Source organism: Talpa occidentalis, unplaced genomic scaffold (assembly GCF_014898055.3).
Source record: "Talpa occidentalis isolate TD23 unplaced genomic scaffold, MPIMG_talOcc4v2.1 talOcc4.16, whole genome shotgun sequence".
Classification (NCBI taxonomy): Eukaryota; Metazoa; Chordata; class Mammalia; order Eulipotyphla; family Talpidae; genus Talpa; species Talpa occidentalis.
In genome coordinates, this window is record NW_023601653.1 from 76,244,922 (window position 1) to 76,271,304 (window position 26,383).

Sequence of the window (26,383 nt, forward strand, 5' to 3'; positions counted from 1 at the left end):
AAAATTCCAACCTTGTAGCTTGGGTCTGAGTTAGTTTATATAAAAATTAAAAACTGTATAAGGTTTCTTCTCTAACTTCTACAGGACTACCGGATACCTAGCATATGCTTACAAAGTCTGCCCCATCCCCTTTCCCAGGCCCAAGGCCCAAGCCCCAACCAGAGCCTGACTCCCCCTCCTTGTAGCCTAGGCCTTTTGCTCTTGGAAAAGGAACGTCCAATGGTTCGGGGGCAGCAGCCCAGTTACCCCACTGTAAAATTTTATTACAGTGGTTTCTGTGGGGGTGGGAGATGTTCTCTTAAACATCTGCAGCTTGAAACAGTTGAGGAAGCAGCTTTAAAAAAAAAAAAAAAAAACTCCCTATCCCCATCAATCCGCAACCCCCCAAATTCAAAAACAAAACAAAACAAACCTAAAATCACAACAGCAACCATGCTCCCCCTCCAGCAGGCCTGCCCATCCACCATCACCAAGCCCACCACTACACTCCAGACATTTGATTCTTGAAAATATTAATTACAAAATGCCCTTTGCCCACAGCCCCTAGGAAAGAACTGCATATAAGCTTCATCTTCACCCCCATGGCTCCCTATCAGAAAGGGGTCTGGGGCCTCATCCACCCCCTGACCTACCCCTACCCCCAGGAAGAGGTTCAACTGCAGCACAAGCTTGGGCAGAAAGGGGAAGGAAAGGGAGGCAAGGAACCCATCACCCTCTGGCTCCCGCGGGGCCAGCTCACTTTTGTGCGTTATAACATAGTCCAACTATACAACAGGGGGTGGGAATTGCCCAGCCTCAAGACCCCCACCATACAGCAGTCACAGCCAAGGGGTGGGGAGGAGGGGGTGAGGAAAGGGCGGTAGGTTGGGTAATGGAGGGGGCCCCCCCACAAGGGGAGCTCCATGTGTCCGCCCCATGCCCCCCTACCATTTATAAACTGGTTTTGTAAAAAGAAAATAGATATATTTATATAGAATATATAAAGCACAAAAATTAGTAGTTTTACATTTGCTCTCCCCGGGGGTGGGGGGAGAGGAGAGGGTTCTCACCTCCAGCCGGCTCCCCCATGCCCCACAAGACTATGTACAATCCCATGTATAAATAGATAAATACCCCCCACCCTCCCCGTGCTGACACTAAGCTCCCCACCCCCACATCACCACCCCTTCCCACCAGACCAGCAGCAGTTTGGTGACTGAGGGAAAATGGGAGCTCCGGGCCACACACCCTGCCTCATTGGGTATGGGCATGCCACTCAGGGATAGCCCTCACCCTACCACCCACCTACCCCACCTAAGGGTTGGAGGGCAAATGGGCTCATGATGGGGTTGGGAAACAGGAAAGAGATATCCTGGTCCTAGGTTTAGCACACTCCTCCTGCCCCCATGTCCAGATGGAGAAGGAAGTCCGAGAGCAACGAAGGGCCAGTCATCCCCAATCTTCACCACCATTAGCCTCAACCACTATCCCATGCCCATAATTAAAAACAAAGATGGATTTTTTGTTGTTGTTTTTTCTTCCTCCTCCTACCCCCCCTTCCACCCACTCAGAAGAGGGCAGTGAGGTGGGGGAGAGGGTTGGGGCAGTAGGGGGTTCAGAGAGGGTCTCACATTTCAAAACAGCAAAAAATCCAACATTTAAATGAGGTAGGTGTGGGTGTGGGGTCTCCTTGCCTGGCTTGCCGAGCTTGCCCTCCTGGGCAGCTGGTGCCTCTTTCCCGTTCATGTTGCATTTGTCAGAGTGGAAAACAAGGAAACACAACCCATAGAGAGACAGAACACAGGGGAGAAGAGGGAGACAAAGACGGATCGAAAGGTAAGGGGATGGGGGTGAGGGTGGGGGCAGGACCCGGCAGGCAGGGCCGGGTGTGGGTCCCGGCCTTTGGGATTGTCAAGCTTAGTCAAGTCTCTTTGCAGCCTTGAGTTGGGCCGGAGAGGTCGGTGGGAGCAGCAGGGCTGTGAGGCCCGGCCACACATCTTCCTCCCCTCTCCCTGCTGCCTCCCAGATGCTTCTGGGTAGTTCCCGGCCCATATCCCCCTCAAACCTGAGATGCCCAATGGCTGCTTCTGTCTGGCCCCTCCCGGAGCTGGGGGCAGAGATGCCAGCCTAGGGGCCGGTAGCGGGGAAGAGGGTTGTCCCTGGTGCCCAGGGTGGGCTTGGCCTAGGACCCTCCGCCCCAGCCTCCTGCTCCAGGGGCTCCGGTCAGCCGGCAGCCCCAACCCTGGGTCCTGGCTCTGGCTGCTACCTCTCTTCCCCTCATCCCTTTCAGGGAAGAGGTTGGGGTAGGGGGATTCCCCTGCCTGGTAGCCTCAAATGCTCCTTAGTTCATCCATTTCCGACAATTCCAGGCTCCACAGTGGCAGGGGATCTTGTGCTGATCGTCTTCAAAGTCAAACTGATAGTCGTAGGTCAGCTGAAAAGAGAAGAGGGCAGAATCAATGCCAGCCCCCTAGAGAGAGTGAGGAGGGCAGAGGACTTAGAACTGAGCTCCTGGTAAATGGTAGCACAGAGGGAGTTACTCCGTCACTCAGGATGCTTCCTCTCACCTCCTCTCCTTTGGGGATTCGCCGGCTGGAGATGATGATGATTTTATCCTCCTTGTCAAATGTCACAACTTCCGCCACGCAGTTCGGGGCACAGGAATGGTTAATGTACCTAGGCAGGGGGACAGGCAGAACTGACTTGGGAGGATTCTGGCGCTCTGTTGGCCAAAAGTGCCACCCTCAAGGACCCCTAAATCCCTCTGTCCCCATCCCACTCTCACCTGGCAGGGCCTCCAGTCAACGTAGCATCAATCACATGTTCGTTGTTTATTCGGAACATGTAGATGCCTCGATTCTAGAAAGGGTGCGGACGGAGCAAGAGAATCAGAGAGCGGCAGTGGTGGGGACTCTGGGAGCGGGCTTGTCTTCACTTGTCACTCTTCCTTTCACCTCCCTCCCTCCCTCCCCCCCTCACCTGCTCCTGTGGCCCCGATCCTGCCCCGGCTCTTAGACTGAGCGCGTGGACCACACACCCCCACGGTCTCTCTGCCAGCCCATACCTGCTCCTCATAAATTTTCTCCCGCCGGTTGGCCACCTCATTTCGAATGATGGTGCCAATGTACTCGATGACCATTGTGTGCTTTTCTAGGTCTTTGGCTGCATAGAGCCCCAGGCCCTGGATACGGGAACGAGCCAGATACACATTGTTCTTCCACTCAGTGCGAAGCCGCCGGTACTGAGATGACTTTGAGTGCACAAACTGCTTGCTGTACGGGGTGTTGGTCTCGCCTGTGAAGGTGCTCTGATATGCCTTGGACATGCTGGTGCTGTTCAGGGTGTGGGGCCTGGGAGGTGACACAGTCCATGACAAGATAGTTCTCCTTCAGACCAAGCACAAGCCACCCACCCTGGGAGGTGCAACACGCCAGTCAGGGGTGTGTGGTGCCTGGGGAATGGATCGGGGGCATCTAGGTCTTGGTTTTGGTGAGGCAGCAACTAGCTACTGGGACCCTTCCGACAGCTGGGTAGCACAGAGAGCCCAGGGTAGGGGGTAAGGAGTGGAGGAGGTGGGGGGGCACCAATTCCCCTACACTGAGCCTGCTCTCCCATCTCCCCGCCTCCTACCACACCACCCTCCTGCCAAACCATACTCGAGGCCTTGCTCCTCTGGGAGGTCTTCCCCAAGCAGCCCAGGCCTGGAATTTAAATTCATGGTTTGCTCAAATGTCAGAGACCTACCCTCTGGTACAAACTAGTAGCCCTGAGAACAGAGACTGTGTTTAGCACATCGGGCTAGATTTGAATTAAAACTGGCTCTGAATTCACAGCCAAAAGGTGGGATCCTTTCCCTTCTTCAGACCGTCCCTTTTTGGACATAACATTGGGCTCTGTGCAGATGGCTCAGTGCAGGGGAATAACTGCTGCCTGGCAAGATGCCTTTTCACCACCCTAGGGCATCAGCCAAATTCTTGCCCATCCCAGAACAGTGGTTTTCAAACATTTTTGTTCCTTTCTTTTTTATTTAGCAGAAATCTTTTTAATAACAAAATGTTATTGGAACTCCAATACATAAACTAGATAAGAATGGAGCTCTTCTAGATGAATCCAATTTGGGGAAGGGGGAGTTATGCATAGGAAGTGCCAAGTTCTGCCCACTCATATGTGTTCCAGGGCTTTTTGGAACACACCAAAAAGCAGTTTGAAAACCACTGCTGTAGAGTATCGAGGACTAGGGAGAACTGGGGTAGAGTGTGACACTCTACAGCAGCTGGAGGAGCAACCGAAGGCCTTCAAGAAAGCCCTGCTACCGTGGACTCTGCCTCCCTCTGCCCAGGGGCCAAGGTCATGCCACTGCAGAACACAGAAAGAACAGTGACCCACAAGTCAAGAGGTAAGGTTCTAGTCCCAGCTGTGTGACCTTGGTCTAGTCACTTAACTTTTCTGGGTCTGTTTTCTCAGCTGTAAAATGGGGGTCATACCACCTGCCCTACCTACCTCATAAGGTTGTTGTGAGGATCAAATGAGATAATGGATGTGAAAACGCTTTGAAAAAAAAAGTATAAAGTGCTATACAAATGTAAAGTTTTAATATTTTTCTATTATATTTCTATTTATTTTTGATACCAACTCAGCCTGGGGAAGGGAAGGTGACCCTGGGCACTCATGGGGTGTCTGAGGTTTGGGAGACTCATAGGCACCCACCCCCTTGAAGCAAAACAAGAGCAGGAGTCACTGGATTCCTTATATATTCCATAAAGTTTTACCAGTGTCTACCCAGAACCACCCAGCAACCATTCCCAAGGTCCCCAAAAGAAGTCTGTCCTAAAGCCCAAGTGAACCCTGTACACCTGGGCAGGTTAGGGGACACCCTAGCAATACCTGTGCACCCTCTATCCAGAGGGCCTAGAGTGAAGCCCCCGTCTCTCCAAGGAAACTCTTGATATGTAACCCTAAACTCCTGTAATTGGTCAGAGCACCCCTACCAACCCCCACTCCCATATCCCTTGGCCCCAAACCCACAAGCTCACCGTTTGTAGTGTGTGAGGATTTTAGGCTCTGATCGGGCACAACCAGTGGGGTTGATCATGAGGGGCAGCTCCATCAGAGGGTGGCGTCCATAGCGGAATAAGTAGTTTTGACAGCTCTCTACTCCAGGCAGCTGTGGGCAGATTGTGCTCGCCTTAGCATGAGCGCTTCTGGGACAGGACCTCAGTTCCCCGTGTCCACCTGGCCCCTGAGTCCCTGACCCTCACTTACTGATTCAGCGATGCGGAGCACAGCGTGCACCGTCAGCCCGAAGAGTTCCTCGCCTTTCAGATACTCCGGGAAGAGCCGCAGCATGTCGGCCTCTTTTCTCATGGCGGCCACCGGCTCAATGATGCGATTCCACACAGCTGAAAGGTAAAGGAGACAGCAGCTCTCAGAGGCAACTCTGCTCACTGACCTCTAGCTCCTGATCTTGATCCAGAGCAACAGCTGTTTTCTGTAGCCTGCACAGCTCCCTGTCATTAGGTGTGTGTTCTTCAGGACCCTCATGAGGGAACCCCAGGCCCACTCTCCCTCAACAAGCCAAGAGACTTCCAACCCTGGAGCAGCATCACAGAAACGTGAACCCAGGCCCCAGGAGACCCAGTCCAGCTATGCTTTGGAGTTGGGAAGACTTGGGTTCGGGTTCTAGTACTGACCATGGGACCTTAAGCCAAATGCTGACGTCTCTCTAAATTTCAGTGTATGTATACACTGGGCATGACAACAGTACTTACCTCAAAGGGTTGCACAAACAAAATAATCTATAAAAATCACTTAGTTTAGTTTGTGGTATGCTCGCTAAAAGGAAACTGCTCTTGTTGTTATTTTTATCGTTAACGCTAAGACAAAGGACAAAAGAATTTCTTCCAGGGAAAAGCAACCACAAGGAACTCAAGGTCAGGATCAGATTGGGTGAGCCAGGTGACAGGGTCTCAGAACGCCTTTCGTTCCACTGAATATAGGAAAGAGCTAGAACATGTGAAATTAGACAGCAAAAATATCTTCAATTACAAGGGAACTTAAGGTGACTAAGTGAGGCTAAAAGACTTTCTCAGGGGATCTTCAAGAGACCTCCGACTGCCGGAGGTGGGGGAAGGATGGTCACTCACAAGCACCCTGCAGAGATCTCTTCTCAACACTGTAAAGGTGATTCCAGGAGAAACTTGCCCAATTCCATATTACTATTTCAAGGGCCCAGTGCTCACCCTGGGGAGAGGCGTCGGTGAAGACCAGGTCCTCCAGACCCTGCTCGATGACTTTGATAACAAACTCTGGCCGCCCGTTGTTCTCGCCAATAGAGCAGCGGTAGCAGCAGCGGCGGTTGTTGGTGCGGAGGCTCCAGTAGATGCGCGTGGCCTCATAACCCACAGGATACAGGGCAGTGGCACTGTGGAAGTCAGCCATCTGGTGGGGCAGCAGCTGTCCGATGGCGTGGAACACAAGGCCTCCCACACGGAACATGTGCACCCGCTCGCCCCGCTGGATGATGCTGGCAATTTGTTTCACCTCATCCCTCTCAATGTAGACCCGTCGGAAGACGGCGAAAGAGCTCAGCTCCTGCTCACAGGTGCCCTTGATCTTATGCATTGGACAGAGCATGGTCTTGTCCTTGAAAAACATACATTTCGCACGAATGGCGCAGGCAAAGTGGTAGACATTGGGGCAACGCATGCGATTGCAGCTGCTGGTGGCACCAGTGCGCTGGCACAGGGAACACTTGGTTAGCAGGCCTCGGTGCAAGGCGACCTCCACGTTCATGAGCGCCCCGCCCTGGGTCTCATACACCTCCGTGGACCACAGGGCACAGTTGAGGTGCACCCACAGGTCCAGGTCCAGGTTCAGCAGGCGGGCAGGCCCATCGGTAGCCCCGTCACCCTCCTCGTGACAGAAGCAGCAACGCCGCATGTCTCGAGGCACCTTATCAGGTCGCAGGGCTGTGCCAAGCTGTTCCATAAACTCTGCCACTTCCCGCTCATCCTCCTGCCGCCCACTGCCCTTCTGGATGGTCAGCAGCAGCCTCAGCCGCTTCCAGCGGACTCCCTTCCACTTCTTGAGACGAGGGGGGCGGGCATCTTCACTTTCTTCGGGAGGCCGCGCTCGGGGCTTGGGCCGGGCTGACTCAGGGGATGAGGCCAGTGGCAGAGGCGAGGGGACTGGTGGCTCAGTTGAGGGTTCAGTTGGGAGTTCAACCAGGGGTTCAGCAGGGGGGCTGGCAGGAGAGGGTGCCAAGGGGGATGGGGGTGGGGAGGGTTCCTCAGGTGGTGGGGCGGAGAGCTGTCGCACATCCAGATTGGAGACGTTGTAGGTGTAGCTGTGTTGGGTGGGTGGCTCTGGGGCGGGGCTCTCCTATGGGAGGGCACGTGCCCTGTATCATTAGTGCCAGCTCTTCACTTAACCAGCCCCTTCCCTCTCCTCCCACCCAGATACACTCTCCCCAAAGCCCTCTGCATTCTTTGCCCTAGCCAGTACCTCTTTCCTAATATCCACCCCCTGTTCTCCCCCCGACCCACCTGTTTCAGGAGGCTCAAGATGTCTAGCTGGCTCTTGAGCGTATAGCCAGGCAACACTGCATCAAACTGCTTCAGCCAATCAGCTTCGGGGCTCTTGCCTCCCAGACCCTTTTCTTTCCCACCTGCGGGAAGGAAGGGGTCAGAGCCTCCCACCAGAATCACTGCCCTCAGATCCCAAGTTGTTTTCTTGCCACACTCACCAAGGCCCTCAGCGTCCCCCTTCTTATGCTCAATGCCTGCTCGGGCAGGGCCTTCTGGGAATAGCACCTCGTAGGAATTGGGGATCTTCATGCTAAGCAGTTCTGCCACTGCCACCATCACACCATTCAGGTTCTGCCAGGGCAGGGAAGGAGATGGGAGAGCTGTGTCAGAAGTGTGTGGAGGGGCCTCCCCGGTGGTGCAGCGGTTGAGCACTGGATTGCGAAGCTGCCCGCGGCCTCTGTGGCGCCGGTTCGATCCCCGGCTGCTCCCTGGCCACCGGAGGAGGGTCCCACATGGCGCGCAGACCTCTCCTGCCGCCCGCTGCTCCCCTCAGCAGTGTACTTCGTCAGTCTGCCTGCTCTACTCTCCGCTCTGACTGGTGAATTCTCTCACCCTCCCGCGCTTCTGACTGTACCTAGTGCTTGTATCAAATAGATAAATAAATATTTAAAAAAAAAAAAAACTTTATAAAAAAAAAAAAAAAAAGAAGTGTGTGGAGTGGGCACTGCCACCAGCTTAGTGGAAACAAGGATAGCCAAAAGGCCAGTCAGGCCTGCCCCGTGCCAGCCAGCTCTTCCCACAGACTTCCTTTATAGCGGCTTTCCCAAACTGCTGTGGGCACTGATAGGAGTGCCACAAAAAGGGACCCATGTCAACTGAGTTTAGGAAATGGTGTACATTACACCCACTAAAAGATTTACATACACGTTAGCAAATTAAAGAACCTGAGGGGTCCCATGGTAAAGAAACCTTTAGGTTGTTTTAACTGGGATTTCCTAGTTCCACAAAACCCTGCTAATGTTTGAAAAACAGAGTGCCACCTAATGTGCCTGGGGACATGCTGTCTTACAGTATTTGTCATATACTACACTTTCCTTACTCGCTGACTTGTGCTTTACCACTGGCCTATGAAGCCCTGGAGGGGAAGGGCCATGCTTCATTTACCCTAACCCCAGAGTCCCCAGCCCAGGCTTTCACACACAGTAGGTCCTCACTGCATAGTTTTGAATGGTCAATAATCCAGATACGCTCTGACCAGCATTCCCTTGCCTCCACGGCACCCCCCGGACACACCTTGGCTGCAGCAGCGGAGACTGTCAGCATGACTGACACCTCACTTCCTTTGCCCTTTTCCCATGTGGCAGCAGGCAGCTTTCCAGGGGCCTCCAAGTCCAAGGCCCCACAAGGTTTGGTATCTGGGAAAACTGAACAAAAAAGAGGGGCTCCAGTAAGTTCCCGTGGCCTCTCTTCCCCAGCCTCTGACAACTCGGCCCAGCCGGGCCTGGCTCAGGCTCAGAGCAGCCCCTACCTGGAATGCTGGCCCGGGGAATGATGGGGATGACAGGGGAAAGCGCCCGATCTTCCTGCTCCCACCGGCCTGAGCCCAGCTGAGGGAAACGAGGGGCCTCTTCTCCCAGGACACTCTCAGGGGACGAAGCTGGCACAATGCTGTCAGGAGAATCGCTGTCCTCGTCACTCTCCATCCTGAGGGAAAAAAACAGACATTTGTTTAACAGCCTGTAGACAGCCCTTCCCAAATCTAGATTAGTCAATATTGTAGCCTTACTTGAAATCTGTCATTGGTCAAAGGAAAAACGCAAGCGCTTATCCCCCACCCCGGTTCTTCACCTCCCGTCCTCACCTGACATCCTCAGTCTGATTGTGAGGGGGCGTAGGCAAGGCGGCCAGCAGGTCTAGACTCTTCACCTCTGAAGCATCTGAGGGATAGGTAAGGAGAAGAAAAGTTGGGTTGAGGGTAGACAGACCTGGCAGTGCTGTCCCCTCACATTTCAGGCCTCCAAAATCTAGAACAGGCACGAGGACAACTTACCACCTGCTACTGCCCTGCCAGTTTGGGGCAAATAGGTTTCATTTATTGAGCTTTCCTAATGTGCCAGCCCCAGACTCTAGGTACACTTGTTATTTATTAGGTTGAATATTAAAATACCTATTTTTACAGTGGGGAAGTTGAGGTTCACACCAGTCAATCCACTGCTTGGCCACAGTAACACAGCTAAACCAACGCAGGAGCCAGCATTCAAATCCTCATCTGACTGTAATTCCATAACCACTAAAGCTGGGTGCTCCTTATAAGCAAAACTTAATTTATACTCGCCCTGCCCCCACCTCATCATTGCCCTTGCTCTAGATACCAGAAGTCTATCCTTATCTCCAATAAGTGGGTCAAAAGAGGGGCTTCTTATCTCAGGCATCCTATCATGCATACACAAGGGGCAACATGCCACCTACTCTTCTCTGAAACTGTGCCAAGGCACACCAACTGGCTTTGACCCCCACCCCCAAATCCTAGGGTTGGAGAGGGTCACTCTGCTCTTCACATACCTCTCAGTGTCCCTTCGGTCTCCTGGGCAGAGGCGGCGCCCTTGGGCTGCTCCCCCAGCTCTTCAGATGGAGTGACACCATTGACCATCTTCTGCTGCACCGATGGGGGTGGGGTGGGGGGCAGCGACGAGGGTGGTGTCGGCGGGTTACTCAGGTTATTCTGGGGGTGGGGTGGGGTGTTGTGTGCAAGATGGCATAGGGAGACTGACATAATTTCCAGGCCCCACAGTACATCAGCAATTCCCTCAAATCTCCTATTCCCACCCCCACCTTCCCAAGAACTTTATTATCCCCCCAAAGTATTGCCATTTTCCTGACCTTGGTAAGCAGTTGGGAATAGTAGTCAGGGCCAGTGGGCAGCGCGCCGCTTCCAAAGGCCCCCCTCAGCTGGCACTGCCCATTGATTGGGCTGCCACTGCCAAAGGGAGCAAAGAGGCTAAAATTGGCGGTGATGGTAGGCTCCGTCAGGGGCAGCAAGGACAGCTCCTAAAAGGGGCAAGATGACAAGGTTGACAAAGTGCAGCATGTGCCACCGCACAGTGGGGGCCAGGGTGCCTCCCTATCCTGAGATGGGACCAGGGGAATAGCTCCTGGGGGGCTTACCTGTTTCAGTTGTTTCAGCAAGGCCTCGCTGGCCCTGACCCCGTCCTCCTTCCGCAGCTTCTTTCGAGAGCTCACCAACCTGTCGCTCGCCTTCTGTACCCTCTTTGGCTTCGGTGTTAAAGGCTTCCTTGCTGCTATATCCTAAACCAGAGAAACCCACAGTGAAGGCTGTGGTCGTCCTCAGAGCCCTTGCCTCTTCTGTTTGACCCAGAAGTGCTCACTCTGTCCATGGGCTCCAGGCCCCTCTATCTGCTCCACTCAATCTAGAATACTCACCTCCTTATTGCTGGGGGTACCCTGTAGTTTCTGTTCCAGCCCAGCCAGCTTGCTGTCAATGTGCCCGTTGATCTCAGTTCGCAGCCCCTCAGGCCCCCGCCCAGTGCTGAGTTGCACATTCTTTGCCCGTAGAAGCTTCTGCAAGAGCAGATGCCCAGCCTCTGAGCGGGGGCCTGCCAGCAGGAGGTGGTTGCTGGTACCTGGCACCCCTACTGGCTCTCCATTCGCTTCCCTCTTCATAGTCTGGGTTCCCAGGGCACATGATTCTTCCCGAGGCTCTTGTTTGATGCTGAGATGGGGTGACTCAGGCACCACCTGTCCATTCATCTGCTCCAGATGCCCAGGCACCAGGCTGCTCTGCTCCGGCTTCTGGGCTTCCACTAGGTTGTCTGGGGAGTCCCAAGGTCCTACTCCCTTGCCAAAGAAGGCATCTGCAAGCTGGACGGCAGCAGGCGAGACCCTTCCAGGAGGCAGCTCCAAGGGTGGCCCCTGGGGTTTGGGGGTTCCTGGCTGGGTAGGGGTGAGCTGGGCCTCAGAGGGAAGCTGGGAGCTGGGGGAAGATAATTGTGAGGATTTCTTTGGCTCTTGGGGGCTGGATGGTGGAGGTGTGGGATGGACAGGGCCAAGGACTGGTCCTGTGGATAAGGCTCCTTGTGGGGCGGGGAGCCGGGGTGGGCCCTGAGGTCGAAGCCCTGCCCCTAGCTCTTGGAGGGGGCCTGTCTGGGATCCAGGGAAGGCCCCAAGTTGGGGCTGGCGGCCGAGAAGCCCCTGGAGGGGAGAGGGCTGGGTCCCAGGCTCCTGGTAGGGTGGAGTCTGGCGTACTGCCTGACTCTGCTGTAGCTGCCGCTGCATGAGGAGTGCCTGTAGCTGCTGCTGCTGCTGAGGGCTCAAGTGCCGTAGCTGCGGATTTTTGGCCAGGACTCCTTGGAGTTGTGCTCGAAGCTGACCCACTGTGGGCATGACTGCAGGCCCAGGCAAGCCCTGCCCAGACGACGCAACAGGTCCTGGTTTGGCAGGCTGTGGCCCTACGTTATTTTGCATGGGCCGTTCTAGTCCAAGGGTCTGTTGTGAGCCCAGAAGGTTCTGAGTCATGGACGCAGGCTGCTCCCCCAAGGAAACAGAGGACTGGGTGAGCAGGTGAGGCACAGATGAGACCTCAGAAGATGATCCACTGCCTGGCTGCCCATGATTTCCCATACCTGCTGTGTGGATTAGGTTAACTTGAGGCTGCTGTCCTGGGAGCCTCAGGGGTGGTTGCAGCTGCACAGGGTTGGGCTGAGGCTGGGCCGGGGGTTGGATAAGCAGGAGTTGAGAGTCCGAAGAGAGTGAGGGCTTTACCTCTCCTGATTCAGCAGCCACTGGCTCAGTCATAGTCCCCATTGCTAAGGGCCCTCCCTGATGAGTGGAGGGCCCCTCAGTGACCTCTGGAGGAAGAGTTGTCTCTACAATGCTTTGTTCCTTGCCAGTTAGGAGAAGGGTTGGACCCAAGGTTCCAGGGCTAGAAAAGTGTTGGAGAGGCTTGGCTGGCATGCTGGGGCCAAGCGTTACCTGCTGCTGCGGTTGCTGAGGAGACAGTAAAGTTCGACTCTGGCTCAAGAGACCCATCTGCTGCTGCTGCTGCTGCTGTTGCTGCTGCTGCTGCTGCTGCTGCTGCTGCTGCTGCTGCTGAAACTGCTGTTGCTGCTGCTGAAGTTGTTGCTGTTGCTGCAGTTGCTGCTGCTGCTGCAGTTGCTGCTGCTGCTGCTGCTGCAGCTGCTGTTGTTGAAGCTGATGTTGCTGTTGAAACTGTTGTTGTTGCTGCTGTAATTGTTGCTGCTGTAATTGTTGCTGTTGCTGTTGCTGCTGCTGTTGCTGTTGAAGCTGTTGCTGTTGTAAGGAGCCAATGGGTTGAGTGCCCAGTTTGGGCTGCCCACTGTGTGGCATCAGACCCTGCTGAAGATGAGAAAGTCCTGCCACAGATCCCTGTTGTTGGTGCTGCTGTTGCTGCTGCTGCTGCTGCTGCTGGGCTGTGACCAGTCGGTGTCCCATAAGGCCGTGACCCTGCGGTGCCACCTGGGGGGAACTCAGCACCCGGGGCTGGGTCAGAAGCACCTGTCTGTGAGGGCCCTGGGGGCCCAAAGCTCCAGGGTGTTGTTGTTGCTGCTGCTGCTGCTGCTGCAACACTGCCACCTGAGCGGGGCCCAGCATGCCCTGGGATGCCTGGGGTGGTTGTGGAGATAGCTGCTGAACTAAAAGGCCCTGATGGCTGCTAGGAGGCAGAAGCCCCTGGGACTTAGGACCCAGAGCCTGGTTTGCCTGTATTCCCAAACTCTGCTGCTGCTGCTGCTGCTGCTGCTGCTGCTGGATTGCCACCTGTCCTAGGAGGTGCTGCTGCTGCTGTTGCTGCTGCTGCTGCTGCAGTTTCTGGGCCAGTTGCATCCGCTGCTGTTGCAGCTGCAGCTGCCTTTCCTGTAAAAGCCTCGAATCAGGTCCTAGGCCTCGAAGAGCAAGATTGCCAGGAAAAAAGCCCCCTGAGGGGCCGGCGAGGGCTCCAGCCCCACCAGAATGTTGCTGTTGCTGCTGTTGGGCCAGGGTTGTGTTGAGGAAGGGGCCACCAGGCTGTCCAGGTAATGCCATGCCCCCTGGAGGCAGGCGAAGACCTCCAGCTTGCCCACCCGGGGGTCCTTGTGGTGGCTGCAGCCCATGGCCAGGGAGCAGCTGACCAGGGAGTTTGGTGAGTAGCCGGGGACTCTGTGAAGGACTAAGAGCCAGCACGGCTGAGTGCTGCTGCTGTTGCTGCTGCTGCTGCTGCTGTTGCTGTTGCTGCTGCTGCTGCTGTTGCTGCTGCTGCTTATTCCGATATTCTGCCATGAGATTAGTATGCTCCTTCTGCTGCTTCCGGACCTAATAGGAGGTTCAGGGAGGTCAACCCAGAGCCTGCCCACCCATGTCATCCCTCTTCCCAGGTTCCTGGTTGCTAGGCTCAAGTTTACTTTCCCCACCTGATCCAGCTGTTTCTGGATCTTGCTCTGCTGTTCCGTAACCAGCTTGAGCTTTTCAGCATCAGCCTCTGGAAACTCACGGCCAGCCTTTTTGGCAGTGCGCTGCTTGGCACACAGAGCTTTCCGGGACTTGCGGTGCACACCAATCTGTTCCTCTAGCACCTTTAGCTGCATCTGTAAGAGCTGCTGGGTATGGAACAGCCACTCTTCGTACTGCCGCTGGTCAGTCTCATCTGGGAAAGGAAGCGGGCTGTCAGATCAGGCCAACAAAATGGTGATCCCGACCCCTCTTCCTCCAAATGCTTCAAGCCACTTCCTGCACAATCTTCCCTTTCCCATACTCACTGATCACCCCCTGGGCAAAAGTGGGTGGATTGGGACGAGGCTGGGAGGGGTCACCAGCATTCCGTTCCTGCAATAAGAGTGACTGTTAGAGGGTCACTGTCCCACACCAGGTCCTAAGGAAGGTGGCCCGATGGCATGGGATACTTCATTCCTTACCTGGCCACTCCCAGCTGCCACATGGTTCTGCAGATCACCACCAGGGCCTCCTGAGAGTCTCTGGGCTAGGAGGGACACTTGCTGCCTGCAGTCCACCAAAGCAGAGAGAATATATTGGTGGTGGGGAAAGGTGAATGGCAAAGAGGAAGGACAAATAGAGAGGGGGACAAGAAGGGGAGGGACTGGGAAAACAAAGGGCCATCCCTCCAGCCCCCAAGTCTTACCTGTTCATACCAGGTGCCACTCCAATACTGCCCTGAGCCATCACCTTCTTGATGCCTTTCAAAGCCACCATCTTGGCCTTGGCAATGGGATCAATGATATCTTCTGCAGCAAATTTGTCTAGGTCTGGGGAAGGAAAGTCAAGTGAGCAAGTGGGCATTGGATCAATTCTCGATTTGCTGTTCCTTCCCATACCTTGACTTCCACCAGGCGAGCAGAATGATGGCATGGCACAGTGGCAAGACCACTGGACTAGGAACCGGGCAGCTTGGGGTGTGACTCAGCTCTACCATTCACAGGGTATGTGGCCCCATTTCCACTTGCACGTACCAGGAAAGGTATTCAGTATTTGTTGAGCCAATATATCCATGTCATTTCACTTCTGGGTTTCGGTTTACTCCTCTATTTGATAGAGATCATGACCCCTACTCTGCCTACCTCATGGAGCTATCAAGAGGGTCAAACGTACAAAAATATGAGTATACATTATGACCTAGAAAGCTTTCTTCAGAAGTAATGTTCTTAGGGTAACTGGTACCTCCCAAGAACCCAAAATGTGGGCACTCTGACACAACCTGAGATGCCAGGGCTGAGCATCACCTACAGCGGACTTTCCTGCCTGCCCAAGATGCTGGTTACAAAAGGAGAAGTAATCACCAAAAAAAAGGTAAATCTTCCTGAAGTTGTATACACTGAACATTGCTCCACTTCTCAGAAGTTTACTGACTCCCTGTTTTTGAAAGGATTAACAAAGATTTGAGGCTTCTAGGAGGGGAGCAGGAGGGACCAATGGGGTGGGGGAGAGGAAGAGCATAATGGACTATGCTCTAGAGCAGAGAGGACTAGGGGTGCTTGGTGGGAGGAGAGCTATGGTGACCACACCTGAGGGGAAAAATCCTATGCTATCAAAAAATTAATATAGATATAAGAAAGTGGTACTTTGCCAAATAAATAAATACACAGATAAATAAATGAACAAACAGACTAACCAAACTCCCTCTCCTGGTATTTTGAGGAAGTAAAACAGTTAAGAGGATCAGAGGACCAGGGTGCAAACTAGGTGTTAGTTGTGTATTCTTGGACAAGATCCTTATCTTCCGTGTCTCAGTTTCCTTTTCTAAAATCAAAGATCATAGCAGTACTGATTTAATGAGTTTGTTGGGATGATTAGACAATAAATGTAAAGTGCCAGGCACACTGCTTGGCAAACAGTAATCACTCAATAAATACTATAATTTATATATAAACGCTATTGTAATAAATGCTAGGCCAGACCTTACTCAGTATGGCTCTCCTTCTTCTCCAAAATTATGGCATGCCCATTCACTCTACTCCCCTGCAACAAAGTATCCTCCAGCCTATCTACTTCACTGTCCCCAAGTATTTTCCTGCTGATGACAGGCCCACAAGTCACTTCATCTACCTGGTCTGCTTCTTGCACCGCTTCTCTCCAAGTCCTAAACTGTCAGCTTCACCACAGCTCCTAGGTCTTTGCTAATTAGATTTCACACACTCAGCCCATTCATTCAGTCAACTATCTCAATGCCAGCTATGCTGGGAACTGGTTCCTCCCTTTTTGAAAGCTGCAGTGCTTCCGCCTATACCACTAGCATAGTGGTTACAAGGTTCTTTGTGTCCCATCTCCCGAAACTAGGGATTATTTTAGGTCTGTAGCTTCAGTGCCAATTTGGTGGTAGTAGTGACCACTCCTGAGTAACTAAGCCAGTGCTCCCTGCTGAGATTACCTGTATCTGGGAAAAAGCTGTTGGCCAGTTGCTGTTGCATTGCCAGTTGCTGGGGTTTCATGCACATGGAAGGTGGCATGGCACCCATGGGCTTCTGTGCCAGGACTGGCTGTGAGCTCTGCTGGGCCACTAAGCCTGCCTGCCCTCCATGCTGCCCACTCAGCATGTGTCCTTGATTGGACACCATGGCCATGGATGGGGCCAGGCGCTGCTGGAGGGCATGAGCTGATGGCTGGTTGGGCATCAGTGGCTGCGTCAAGCCTGGCTGTCGAGAACCTCCGAGTCCCAGGGCAAGTTGCTGTTGGGGCCCAACCAAACTGGGAGAAGAACCCTCATGGGGCAAAGTCATGACCTGGGCAGGACCAGGTGTGGACAATAGGGAATGCTGCTGTTGCTGCTGCTGCTGCTGGGTAGGCTGCAGCTGTGCCGAAAGCTGCTGCTTCTTCTGCAGCTCCTTCTTCTCATGTTCCAGCAGGTCCTCGATAAGCAGGGGTAACTCACTGGCTACCAGTGAGCTCTCCATCTTGTCCAGCTCATCCCCAGGTGCTGTATGTCCACTGGGCAAGGTGAGGGTTCCACTCTCTAGCTCAAACTTTTCCAGTAAGGAGGATCCTCCTGGGCCACTCAATGGGCTGGGGGTCAGCAGGTGAGCTGGTGGTCCTCCTGTGGCCCCAAAGGGGCCCTTCTCAGCTGTGTGCCCACTGCTAGAAAAGGGTCCCGGGCCCATCCGGGTGTCCCGGCTGCCCATCACAGTCTGTCCTGGTTTCAGTGTCAGACCTAGGGAAGTGGCGGCTGGTGCTGCCTCCATTTTGGGGGTGGTAATGGTGAATTGGCAAGGGGAAGGGTGGCGCCCACTCTCCTCCACCTTGGGCTTCACCTCAGGAAGGACCGATGCCAGCCGGGGCTCAGAGTTATCAGCAGCAGGGGGAGGGCGCTCCTCAGGGACCAAGGGTCCTGGCTCCACACCCCGCAGCAGGGCCTCCCGCTCAGCCTTTTCATTGGCTGACTCCACCAGTCTCAGATGCTCATTGAAGATGTCTTTCTTATCCCCAGTGTCCAGCTCAGGGTCAGTATAGGCCAGCAGGTCAAACTCATCCCCATTGAGGAGGTCATCGAGGTGAGGGTCATTGGTCTCCAGGTTTTCCAGGGTGCCCAGCTCATCATCTCCCTTGGCGACATCCACACCCAGGCCCAGGTGAGCAAGCTCCTCGTCATCCTCTAAGGCCTTGTGGGCGTCAAAATCATCGTCCAGTTCAGGATCCTCACAAGGTAATTTCCCAGCCTCCAGGGCCAGAGGAGGGGGGCGGCCAAGCTCAGTGCTTGAGGGGGGCCGGCTGACCAGCTCCAAGCCAGTGGGCAGGGTGGGACCCTTGGTGTGGGGTGGTGGATGGAGGCTATTGTTCAACTCAGGGGCTGGCGGGGCTGAGGGCTTCTGTGGGGGAAGACCTGCCACGACCAGTCCGCGAAGACCTTCAGGAGCCAGTCGGTGGGAGTCCTCACTAACAGGGTAAAAACGGGGCCGCTGAGGGAGCCCCTGACCAGGAAACGGAGCCCCTCCAGGTCCCAGTCCTTTCTGTACATTGTGCCTCAACTCAATGAACTGGGCAGGACCAGCCGGACCAGGCACTGGCTCACCAGGGCCAGACAGGCGAGTGGGAATTCCTGCCAAAGGGGAGGCTAGGGCCTGGCGGCCAAGTTCAGGCCCAGAAGTTGGTGGAAAGCGAGCAGGCATGGCAAGTCTCATGGAGGTTGCTGCTGTTGCCTGTTGCTGTTGCTGCTGCTGCCACAGCTGCTGCTGCTGCTGCTGCTGCTGCTGCTGCTGCTGCTGCTGCTGCTGCTGCTGCTGCTGCTGCTGTAAGGGCAGGGGCCCAGGATAGGGTGCTCGCTGATAGAAGGCTTGGGAACCTCCCACCATTTGCCTGGAAGAATATGCAGAAGTTAGTAAGATGAAATTAGAGCCTGGGCTTAGGGCAGTGAGCAGGATAGTTAATGATGGTGAGGGTGGGGAAACTGAATGACACTGGACAAGAATTAGCGACAGAAAATCAGAGGCAGCACACAACAGCAGTACAATCTGTGCCTTTGGCGTACCCCCCATGGAACCTCCTAGAGCCTCACCGACTATTCACATCCAAAGAGGAAGGGGTGGCTGGTGGAGGCGGCCGGGAGAGTCGGTCATCACTAGGGAAAGCCCCAGGCCCTAGGATGGGGCCACCCAGTTTGCTTGGGGGCAGTCCCACAAGGTTACTCTTGTCCTGGGAGAGAGAGAAGTAGGTGAATGGGACCACTCTCCGTATCAGACCCAGCACCACCCCTTGCCACTCTACCCACCTGGGTCCCAGCGAAGGGGGCCTGGCCTCGACTCAGCTGCTCAAAGGCAGGGCTACCAGGTTCAGCGCCCCAGTTGCTCGGGGGCCCCACTGCTCCCACAGCTGCTGCAGCTGTTTCCTTCTCCTGCCGCAGGGTGTTGCGCTGGATCTGCTGTCGAATCAGCAGCTCCCGCAGCCGCTGGCGCTGCACGGACAACAAAGAGGGTGAATCCATCCTCCTCCGATTACAACGTTGGCGCAGGACAGCTCATATACGGGAGCTCAGTGCTAGGATGTTAACTTACCTGACGCTGCTTCTCCAGCTCTGTCTGGCTGAGGCTGGACATGCCTGGGTCTTGGGTACCTGGAAGCTCAGGTGCCGCCAAAGAACTGCCCATTCCAGTCCCTGAATCTTCTCGCTTATCGACTGGAGAGGTGATGCCTGCCCGCTGTGAGGCTCCATGGGACAGGTAGGGGAGGGATCCATCGGGTGCAGGTGGTAGGACTGATGGGGGTCGTAGTGGGGACAGCCTATAGCCCTCTCCTGTGGACCCACTGCTAGGTCCCAGGGGGCTGCCCAGTGGGTGGAAGTTCCCTGTGGCTACTGCGTAGTTTGTGCTTTGAGGCTTGCCCAAAGTAGGGCCAGGCCCAAAATGGCTGTTGATCCCATGGGGTGGAGGGAGACCAGACTGGGGGACTGGGGGCTTTAGGGAAGATTCCCCTACTGCCTGAGGGAAAGTGAAACGCATAGGAGACGGGGTGCCCACAAATGCACCTGTTCCAGGGGACCGGGCAAAATTAGGGGGCTGCCCACTTGGGACCTTGGCATGGAGTTCACCTGCCGGCCCCGAGGGCAGGGCTGCTGGGAAGCCCCCAGCCCCCAGCGGAGTGTGGGCTAGCGGTCCAGCCTTGAAGGCAACTTCAGGGGGCTGGGGTCGGGGTGGCTTATGCAATGGAGCAAATGGGTCACGGGACTGAGGGCGTGAGGGTGGGCGGGAGTACGGGTCAGGGGACTGGAAACGAGGGGTAACAGGGGATGGGCAAAAAGCTTCAGCAGACAGAGGACGGGGTGTCAACGGGGACTGGGAGCTCGACTGGGACTGGGGGCTGGCAGGCACTCGGGAGAAAGGGTCGGAAGGCAGTGAGCGAGGGGGCAGTGAACAGCAGCTCTCAGGGGGTGGGGGCTGGGGCCGAGGGGTCAGTGGGGGCTGGGCATAGGGGTCAGGGCGAAAAATATCTGAGTGGCTGGGGGGAGAAGGGGCCAAAGCCTGGGCGGGGGGCGGCTCCTGGGGCCTTAGGCCTAAGCCCGGGCTCTGGGGCTCTACCTGAGATGCCCGAGGGGTCATCGGGGCTTTGAAGACATCAGGTGCCTTTAGCTCCAGGCCACCCAGGTGGGGGCCTGAGGAAGGCGAGTCAACAAAGCCCAGGTTTGGGGGACCATAGCTAGGAGAGGAGGCCCCAAGCTCTTCCTTTTTCACATCTAGGGCCTTGCGAGACTCCCCGAAAGGCGGGGGCGAGAGCAAGGGCTCAGGAGCCTTGCCTCCCCCTCCCCCTGTGTTCTCAGGCACTGCCAGGTTGTCCAGCGAGGGGCAGCGGGGTTTGAGGAAGGGGTCAGGCGTGGAGGGCTGGTGTCGGGGGGTGCCAGGGGGAGTAGTGTGGAATTCCCCTGGGTGGCCAGTCCCAGGACGAGATGAGGTGCCCAGCGCTTGGGGCTGCGAGGGGGCCCCGGTCGGACTAGGATAGGGAGGGTAGGAGGGGGGTGCCGAGGGGAAGCGGGGCTCCAGAGCGTACGCGGGGGTCAGTCCAAAGGGATCCTGCGAAGGCACTTGGGCGGGCACCTGGGGTGGGAGCTTGAGGAAGAGCTCACCGGGCGAGTCGGGGCCGGGCACGGTGCCCGCCGGCGGCTTCAGGAACCCATCCGCAGAGGTAGACAAGCCGGCGGGGGTAGTGGGGCTGCCAATGAAAATGGTGGGGGCGGCAGCAGGGGGCGGACTGCCCAGTGCCCCTGGCTGGGGGGGAATGCGGAGATGGAGGGCTGGTCGGTCAGTCTTACGGGCCACGTCGCCCACCTTGGTCTGCTTGTTGATCTGGCTCTCAGCCTGCTACGGGGGAGACCAGGCACAGAGCAGTCAGGCTGCTGCGGGCGGGCCCTGCACTCCCACCCCCTCCCTGAATGAAGCCACCCACCACAGTGGGACCCCAATCACCTTTTGCACCTTGTTGATGCGGTGAGCTGCCCGGTTATCTTTGGCCTTTTGCTGAGGAACACAGGACACAGCCTTAGGGCTAGGGCTCAGTCCCAAGCCGAGCCTTCATCCCTCACAATGTCACTCACAGTCCCTACCCAGAAGCTGATCCCTTCTGGCCCAGGCTGCTTTAGGAGTGGGGAATGGGAAAAACCGAGGTGAACTTCCCAAGGACAATCCCCCTTTGTTCCCACACGACCCAGCTCCCCTCTATCTCACCAAGTAGGGGGCTTTGTCAGCAGCTGGAACCTTTCTCCAGAGTTTCATGATTTGTTTGCAACGGCTAGACCAGTCTGGAGGGCAGAGGGACTGTGTCAGAAGAGACTTGGGGACCCCTGCACCCACCATGTTAGCAGATTGTCTCCCTTCCCCTCATCCCCCCAGTACCTGGGTAATCTTGCTTGAGATTGGGGAAGTTAATGTTGGCATAGAGCACAGGTGAGATGGTGGAGAGCTGGCCCAACTCTTCATCCTTCTCCCAGCGTTGAAGACTCCTCTGGTTATAGGAGAGCCCGTCGCCCTCACCCTCTGTGGTGGGGGTGGTGGGAGTGGAGGGCGTGGTGCCTCCAGAGCCTGTCCAGGGGCTGTCTGGCTCACCGGGTTCCGGGCTAAAGAAGCCCCCGCGCTCCCTGGGGCGCAGGGGCAGAGAGTCACAGGGGGCAGGGATGCCAAGTCCCACCCCAGACAAACTGCAGAGACCCCAGGACACTGCCCTGACCTAACCGAAGGCCACAAGAAGGGAGAACAAGGGAGAAGTCCAAGGTTCCCTCCCTCCCCTCTGCATGGCCCCAATAAAAGGGAAGTGGCCATGGGGACTCCCCAGGGAGGCTAAGAGTGGATACCAACCTTGAATCCAGGAATGGGGACTGGCAGAGGCCCGGGTAGGAGTCCATTGGGCTGCCAGAGGGGAGACTGCCCAAAGGGAGTCCACCTATAAGACACACAGAGGAGAGGAGGAAATGGCCTTTCCTGGGACCAAGCTTGGCTCCCTCTATCCACCCAGTCTTCAAGCCACTCCCACCTGTATCACCTTGAAGAAAGGGCCTCTGCAGGGGTGTACGGCTGCCATCTAGGCCAGGGGTCCCACAGCCTAGATGCTGCTCTCGTTCAGAACCCAGAACATCCTTGAAGAGCTGCTGCAGGTCCTTGGATTCCATCTTGGGCAGTTCTGTGGTGGATTGATAAAGAATGCTACTGAGGGAGACCAGAGAACTGAAGGGGCACCAAGGTCGATAAATGGTCATGACCAGGGAAGATACTACAGACTCCCCACCAGAGTAACTGTACACAAGTCCCACAGACAGGAACTTCCTCTTCCACAGAGGGCCCTTTAGCATGCAGAGTGTGGGTCACAGCCTCACCTTCTGTGGGAATCCTGTCTAAGTCAGAGCTAAGCATCCCTTCACCTGGGGTGCCTGGTTTCTCAGGGTCACTGGGCACAGGGGATGCCTTTACGCCCCCATCCTCAGGTCCTGCAATTGCCAGGAGAAACCCATCAGTCAAGGTCAGTATGGAGGTACCACCACTGGCCACCCTGAACTCTGGAGGACACAGAATAGTTTCCAGCCTCTAGCCCTAAGGGTGCTCAGGTGCGAAACAGGACGACAGGGGCAAAACCAAAATCGGACCCAGCCTTCTCAGCAGCGCTCACCTGGTGTATCAGCTTTGCCCTCTGGGCCGCGGGATTCTTCATCTGCAACATCTGGGCCATCATCTCCTACAAGCAATAGTTCCCCACTCCAGTCAGAAATGTCTTACACTTGAGGCCCCGAATGGGTTCCCAGTGCAAAGGCCAGACCCTTGGCCTCAACGCCTACACACCAACCATTCTTCCCCAAATTCTCTTGCCAGCTCCTAAGCACAGAGCGAAGCTGAACCCCATCAGACTGGCCCCTTCTCGTATGACTGACCTTTCTGTGAGGTGGGAAGCTCCTTCCTATCTGAGCCTCCATCTCCCTTGGCTTTTGGGGTTCCTAGTCCAAAGCTTGGCCGGCCCACTCCAACTGCAAAAAGGGCCTTCCGGCTCAGGTCCAACAGCTCCTTCCCAAAGAAGGCCTCCTGTGGGAGAAGTCAGGGAGAAACAGGCTTCTTCATGCCCTATAGGACAGACACTGCCCTTCACCCCTCAGAGACAAAGGCCGACCTGCAAGTAAGCAGGGAACATGTCCTCTAGTTTGCTCTTCTTGCGTCCTCGCCGCTGCTGCTTCTTTTTCTCATCCCCGTCGGCTAAGCTCTGGTCCACGGAGCTTTCTGCAGGCAGGTCAGCAGGCATCACTGGGGACAGAACTGGAGATGTCAGGTGCTCCAGGAAACATGGCATGCTGCTCCCAACTCCGCCTGGGGGTATTTTGTCAGCTCTCCTTCCCACACCAGCTGGGCCCATCACGCTCTTGGCCCTTTCAGGGAGCTTCCCCTGACCCCAACCCACCCTGGCAGCACCCAGAGATCCTGTGATCCCACCGCACCCCCCCCGGCCCCACTGGTGCCCTCACCCGTCTCACCCTCGTCGGGCTGCCCATCCCCACTCAACACCTCCGCCTGTGCAGCAGGCCCCTTTTTCACACGTGTGTGGGATTTCCGCTGTCGCACCATAAAACCACCAATGCCTGTGAAGAAGCAGAGCCGAGGCTGAGACGCTGCTGGCGACTGCGGAGCTGCCCTCACGCCTGACCCCTCACCCCAGGGCCTCACCAGGCCGGTAGGGCTTGCGTTTGCGTTTCTTGCTCTCCTCAGTCTCCTCCTTGCCAGGTTCCACGTCAGGGCTGACAGGGCCCTCCAGTTTGATTTCACATTCCATGTGCTCCACACCGCCTGTGCGTGTAACAGGAATAAGAGGAAGCAAATCAGAGGCGTGGGTCATTTCCACCCTGCCATGCTGTCAACCACACCTGAGCGCTGGCTGCCTGACCAGTCATTAGAACAAGACTGGCAGTAGCTGGAAAGTGACTGGGCGTGACGGTGCTGCCCCCGCCCCCGGCCCCCCCAGAACCCTCGACCCTCCCAGGCGTCCACCACCATGGCACTTCCTGAAGATTTCCCAGCCTGACCTTCACCCTTGAGCAGCTCATCAGTGTCCATGTCCCCGTCCTTTTTATCATCAGGGCCAAGAGCATCTGAGGGCTCAGGACCCTCCAGCCCTGCCTCGCCTGGAAGGCCAAGCCGTCCTCGCCGCTGACGCCGCTTATGCAAGGGTGACATGGTCAGGTTACGCAGCACAGCCATGCCAGTTTCTGTCAGCCACACGCCCTCGAAACGAAAGTACTGAGGCTCTGCACAAAGGGGAAGAGAATGTGATCCCTGGATGGCGGTACCAGGGAAATCAGAACTCCAAGTTTCAGCCTAAGTCCCCAGCTGGGACAGTATGAGAGAAACCAAAATCCAGCCTGGGGTCTGAGGGCTGGACAGGAGAGCCCACCAAAGGGCGCTAGCTGCGACCCGAATTCCCAGTGACCTAGGGGGATTCAGAGGCCACTAGTGTAGAAATCAGACTGATGATTAACTCTAGGTCCGCTAACTACATTCTCTGGCTGTCTGTGGCTAAGCGGGCCACTATTTGCTGAATGCAGCACACCAGTGCCCCTGACACCAGGAGCAGCACTCACATTATGATGGAGGAGATGGCTAAGCACCTTCACTGAGGAAAAAGAGCTATGTTCTCTAGGACAAGATGCTGGCAGTATAGAGGCCACGTTCCCTGGTGAAAGTAAATGTGCCTGGGAAACTGGAGGCCTTGGTTCTAGTCACAACTTTGCCACTAACCTAGAGGGTGACGTTGGGCAGGCCACTCAATCTCCCCGGGTCTTAGTTTCCTCCTCTGAAATTGAGGAGATGAAATTGGGGGTTGGAGCTGGACTAGATTCTTTCTAAGGTCACTTCTGGCTTTGCCATTCAGAATTTCTGTGACTTACCTGGTTCTTTCACCTTCATAGGCACCAACTCTGGGGGCGCAATAGGTGCTGTGGAGACAAACCAAGGCAGCTTGAAGCCCTGTCCCTCAGCAAGGCTCCCTTGCCCTGACTTCCTATCCCCTTTCCATCACCTAGAACTCACCTGCAGGCTTTACCACATAAGGCTGGCAGGAGACACAGTCAAATCCCTCATCGGCTGCCTGTTCCACATCATCCTCTGTGAAGAGACTCTCGCAACCAGCATGCATCCACCTTGGAGAAGGGCGATAGCAGATATGAACCCAGACAATGAGAAGCTCAGGACAGGGAAGAGAGGGCCCATATGAGGGGAAAAGGGAGCCCTCACCGTTCACAGTGGCGGCACTGGATTAGTAGGTCTTCTTCCACGTAAGGAGCATGGCAGATAGGGCAGGTCACCAGGCTGGCACAGGGCCCACAGTGTGTGTAACTATTCTGCCATTCACAATGGAAGCCAGGGGAGGCGGCCCCACACTGCATACAAGACACACACCTGGTGGGGGCAGAAAGAGAGGCCTTCAGCACCTAACCTACTCAAGGAAACCAGAGGCACCCTCACTGAGAAGCCAGCGGCCAGCCTTGTCACGTATTCAAGATCACATCCAATCTAACAGCTCAGGTCCTGGCCCCTCTGAAGATCCTGGGTTTCCTTACCACTTGCACTTCCAGCCGCCCTTAGGCACGGTGAGCAGTGGGGGGTCCAGGCAGTATGTGTGGTAGCTAATGTCACAGTCATCACAGAGCAGCAGGCGTGAGGGGTCTGAGGCCTGGCCGCACACCTCGCACACGATGCACTCCACACAACGCCAGCCCTTTAGCAGCATCACCTTGGTGATCTGGTGTAGAAGACGGCAATTCCTCAGGGTGTGATTCAGAGGGAAGGACTGACATCTTAGGGGAGGGTGGAACTTACACAGGGAAAGGTGGGGTTGAAGGACCCCAATGCACAGATCAGACTTCCACATGACCCCAGGGAGGCTATGCAGAGCATTCTGCCGCAAAAACAAGGACTCTAACCTTAGCTTCCCAGGGATCTCTGCTGATCAGAGAACAGCCTCACCCTGCCATTGTCTCATTACAAGAGTAGAATGGCAACGTGTCACTAGCCAAGTCCCCCAAAAGATTGTGGAGTTAAGAATTAGGTTTCCCCCAATCTTTCTTGAGCATTTAGAACCTGTTGCTGTTGCACATTCGTGAATACTGGCAGTAGAGAAGTGTTAAGTTAATATTAATGAAAACACCGAAACAACTGATCATACATGGGTCAAAAACACAGCTTTATCTGTGCAAACACAAGCCCATAGTTCTGACTTCATATTTTGCCTCGAGACCACATCATGTTTCCTACCAAAAGAGTTCTTGTAGTTTATATGACAGATTGATTTATATTAGTAAGTCATGGTCTCCCATAAGGAAACTATAAAGACCACCACCATTTCTAAAGTACTTTTCCCCAAGCTGAGTTTCATAACCACTGATGACCAGTGAATTACTTCCATGACCAACA

The 26,383-nt window shown here is 55.3% G+C and overlaps 1 protein-coding gene across 6 annotated transcripts in view; it reads right to left on the bottom strand.

The window, feature by feature from the left end:
* Positions 1 to 1,155: 1,155 nt before the first annotated feature.
* Positions 1,156 to 26,383, bottom strand: part of KMT2D (lysine methyltransferase 2D) — a 37,331-nt gene continuing 12,103 nt past the window's right edge. For 2 of the 6 annotated variants that reach the window (XM_054696592.1, XM_054696591.1), the window contains exons 16-57: positions 25,531 to 25,712; positions 25,205 to 25,369; positions 25,001 to 25,110; positions 24,859 to 24,906; positions 23,998 to 24,219; positions 23,642 to 23,761; positions 23,443 to 23,556; positions 23,094 to 23,224; positions 22,861 to 23,008; positions 22,602 to 22,667; positions 22,312 to 22,422; positions 21,972 to 22,118; positions 21,797 to 21,881; positions 21,338 to 21,579; positions 21,170 to 21,243; positions 20,912 to 20,962; positions 20,572 to 20,806; positions 19,010 to 19,209; positions 18,727 to 18,909; positions 18,514 to 18,650; positions 16,396 to 18,314; positions 14,653 to 14,776; positions 14,429 to 14,513; positions 14,273 to 14,339; positions 13,928 to 14,160; positions 10,947 to 13,829; positions 10,671 to 10,811; positions 10,386 to 10,553; positions 10,068 to 10,227; positions 9,367 to 9,442; positions 9,034 to 9,209; positions 8,799 to 8,929; positions 7,724 to 7,856; positions 7,524 to 7,645; positions 6,219 to 7,359; positions 5,242 to 5,378; positions 5,013 to 5,143; positions 4,480 to 4,527; positions 3,044 to 3,329; positions 2,765 to 2,838; positions 2,547 to 2,655; positions 1,156 to 2,413 (exon numbers count right to left, since the gene is read on the bottom strand). In XM_054696592.1, the coding sequence (XP_054552567.1) occupies positions 2,321 to 2,413; positions 2,547 to 2,655; positions 2,765 to 2,838; positions 3,044 to 3,329; positions 4,480 to 4,527; positions 5,013 to 5,143; positions 5,242 to 5,378; positions 6,219 to 7,359; positions 7,524 to 7,645; positions 7,724 to 7,856; positions 8,799 to 8,929; positions 9,034 to 9,209; positions 9,367 to 9,442; positions 10,068 to 10,227; positions 10,386 to 10,553; positions 10,671 to 10,811; positions 10,947 to 13,829; positions 13,928 to 14,160; positions 14,273 to 14,339; positions 14,429 to 14,513; positions 14,653 to 14,776; positions 16,396 to 18,314; positions 18,514 to 18,650; positions 18,727 to 18,909; positions 19,010 to 19,209; positions 20,572 to 20,806; positions 20,912 to 20,962; positions 21,170 to 21,243; positions 21,338 to 21,579; positions 21,797 to 21,881; positions 21,972 to 22,118; positions 22,312 to 22,422; positions 22,602 to 22,667; positions 22,861 to 23,008; positions 23,094 to 23,224; positions 23,443 to 23,556; positions 23,642 to 23,761; positions 23,998 to 24,219; positions 24,859 to 24,906; positions 25,001 to 25,110; positions 25,205 to 25,369; positions 25,531 to 25,712 (11,208 nt within the window). In that variant the 3' untranslated portion in view covers positions 1,156 to 2,320. Of the gene's footprint in view, positions 2,414 to 2,546; positions 2,656 to 2,764; positions 2,839 to 3,043; positions 3,330 to 4,479; positions 4,528 to 5,012; positions 5,144 to 5,241; positions 5,379 to 6,218; positions 7,360 to 7,523; positions 7,646 to 7,723; positions 7,857 to 8,798; positions 8,930 to 9,033; positions 9,210 to 9,366; positions 9,443 to 10,067; positions 10,228 to 10,385; positions 10,554 to 10,670; positions 10,812 to 10,946; positions 13,830 to 13,927; positions 14,161 to 14,272; positions 14,340 to 14,428; positions 14,514 to 14,652; positions 14,777 to 16,395; positions 18,315 to 18,513; positions 18,651 to 18,726; positions 18,910 to 19,009; positions 20,807 to 20,911; positions 20,963 to 21,169; positions 21,244 to 21,337; positions 21,580 to 21,796; positions 21,882 to 21,971; positions 22,119 to 22,311; positions 22,423 to 22,601; positions 22,668 to 22,860; positions 23,009 to 23,093; positions 23,225 to 23,442; positions 23,557 to 23,641; positions 23,762 to 23,997; positions 24,220 to 24,858; positions 24,907 to 25,000; positions 25,111 to 25,204; positions 25,370 to 25,530; positions 25,713 to 26,383 lie in introns of all 6 variants that reach the window. The other 4 variants (XM_054696594.1, XM_054696593.1, XM_054696595.1 and 1 more) reach the window with 4 other exon arrangements.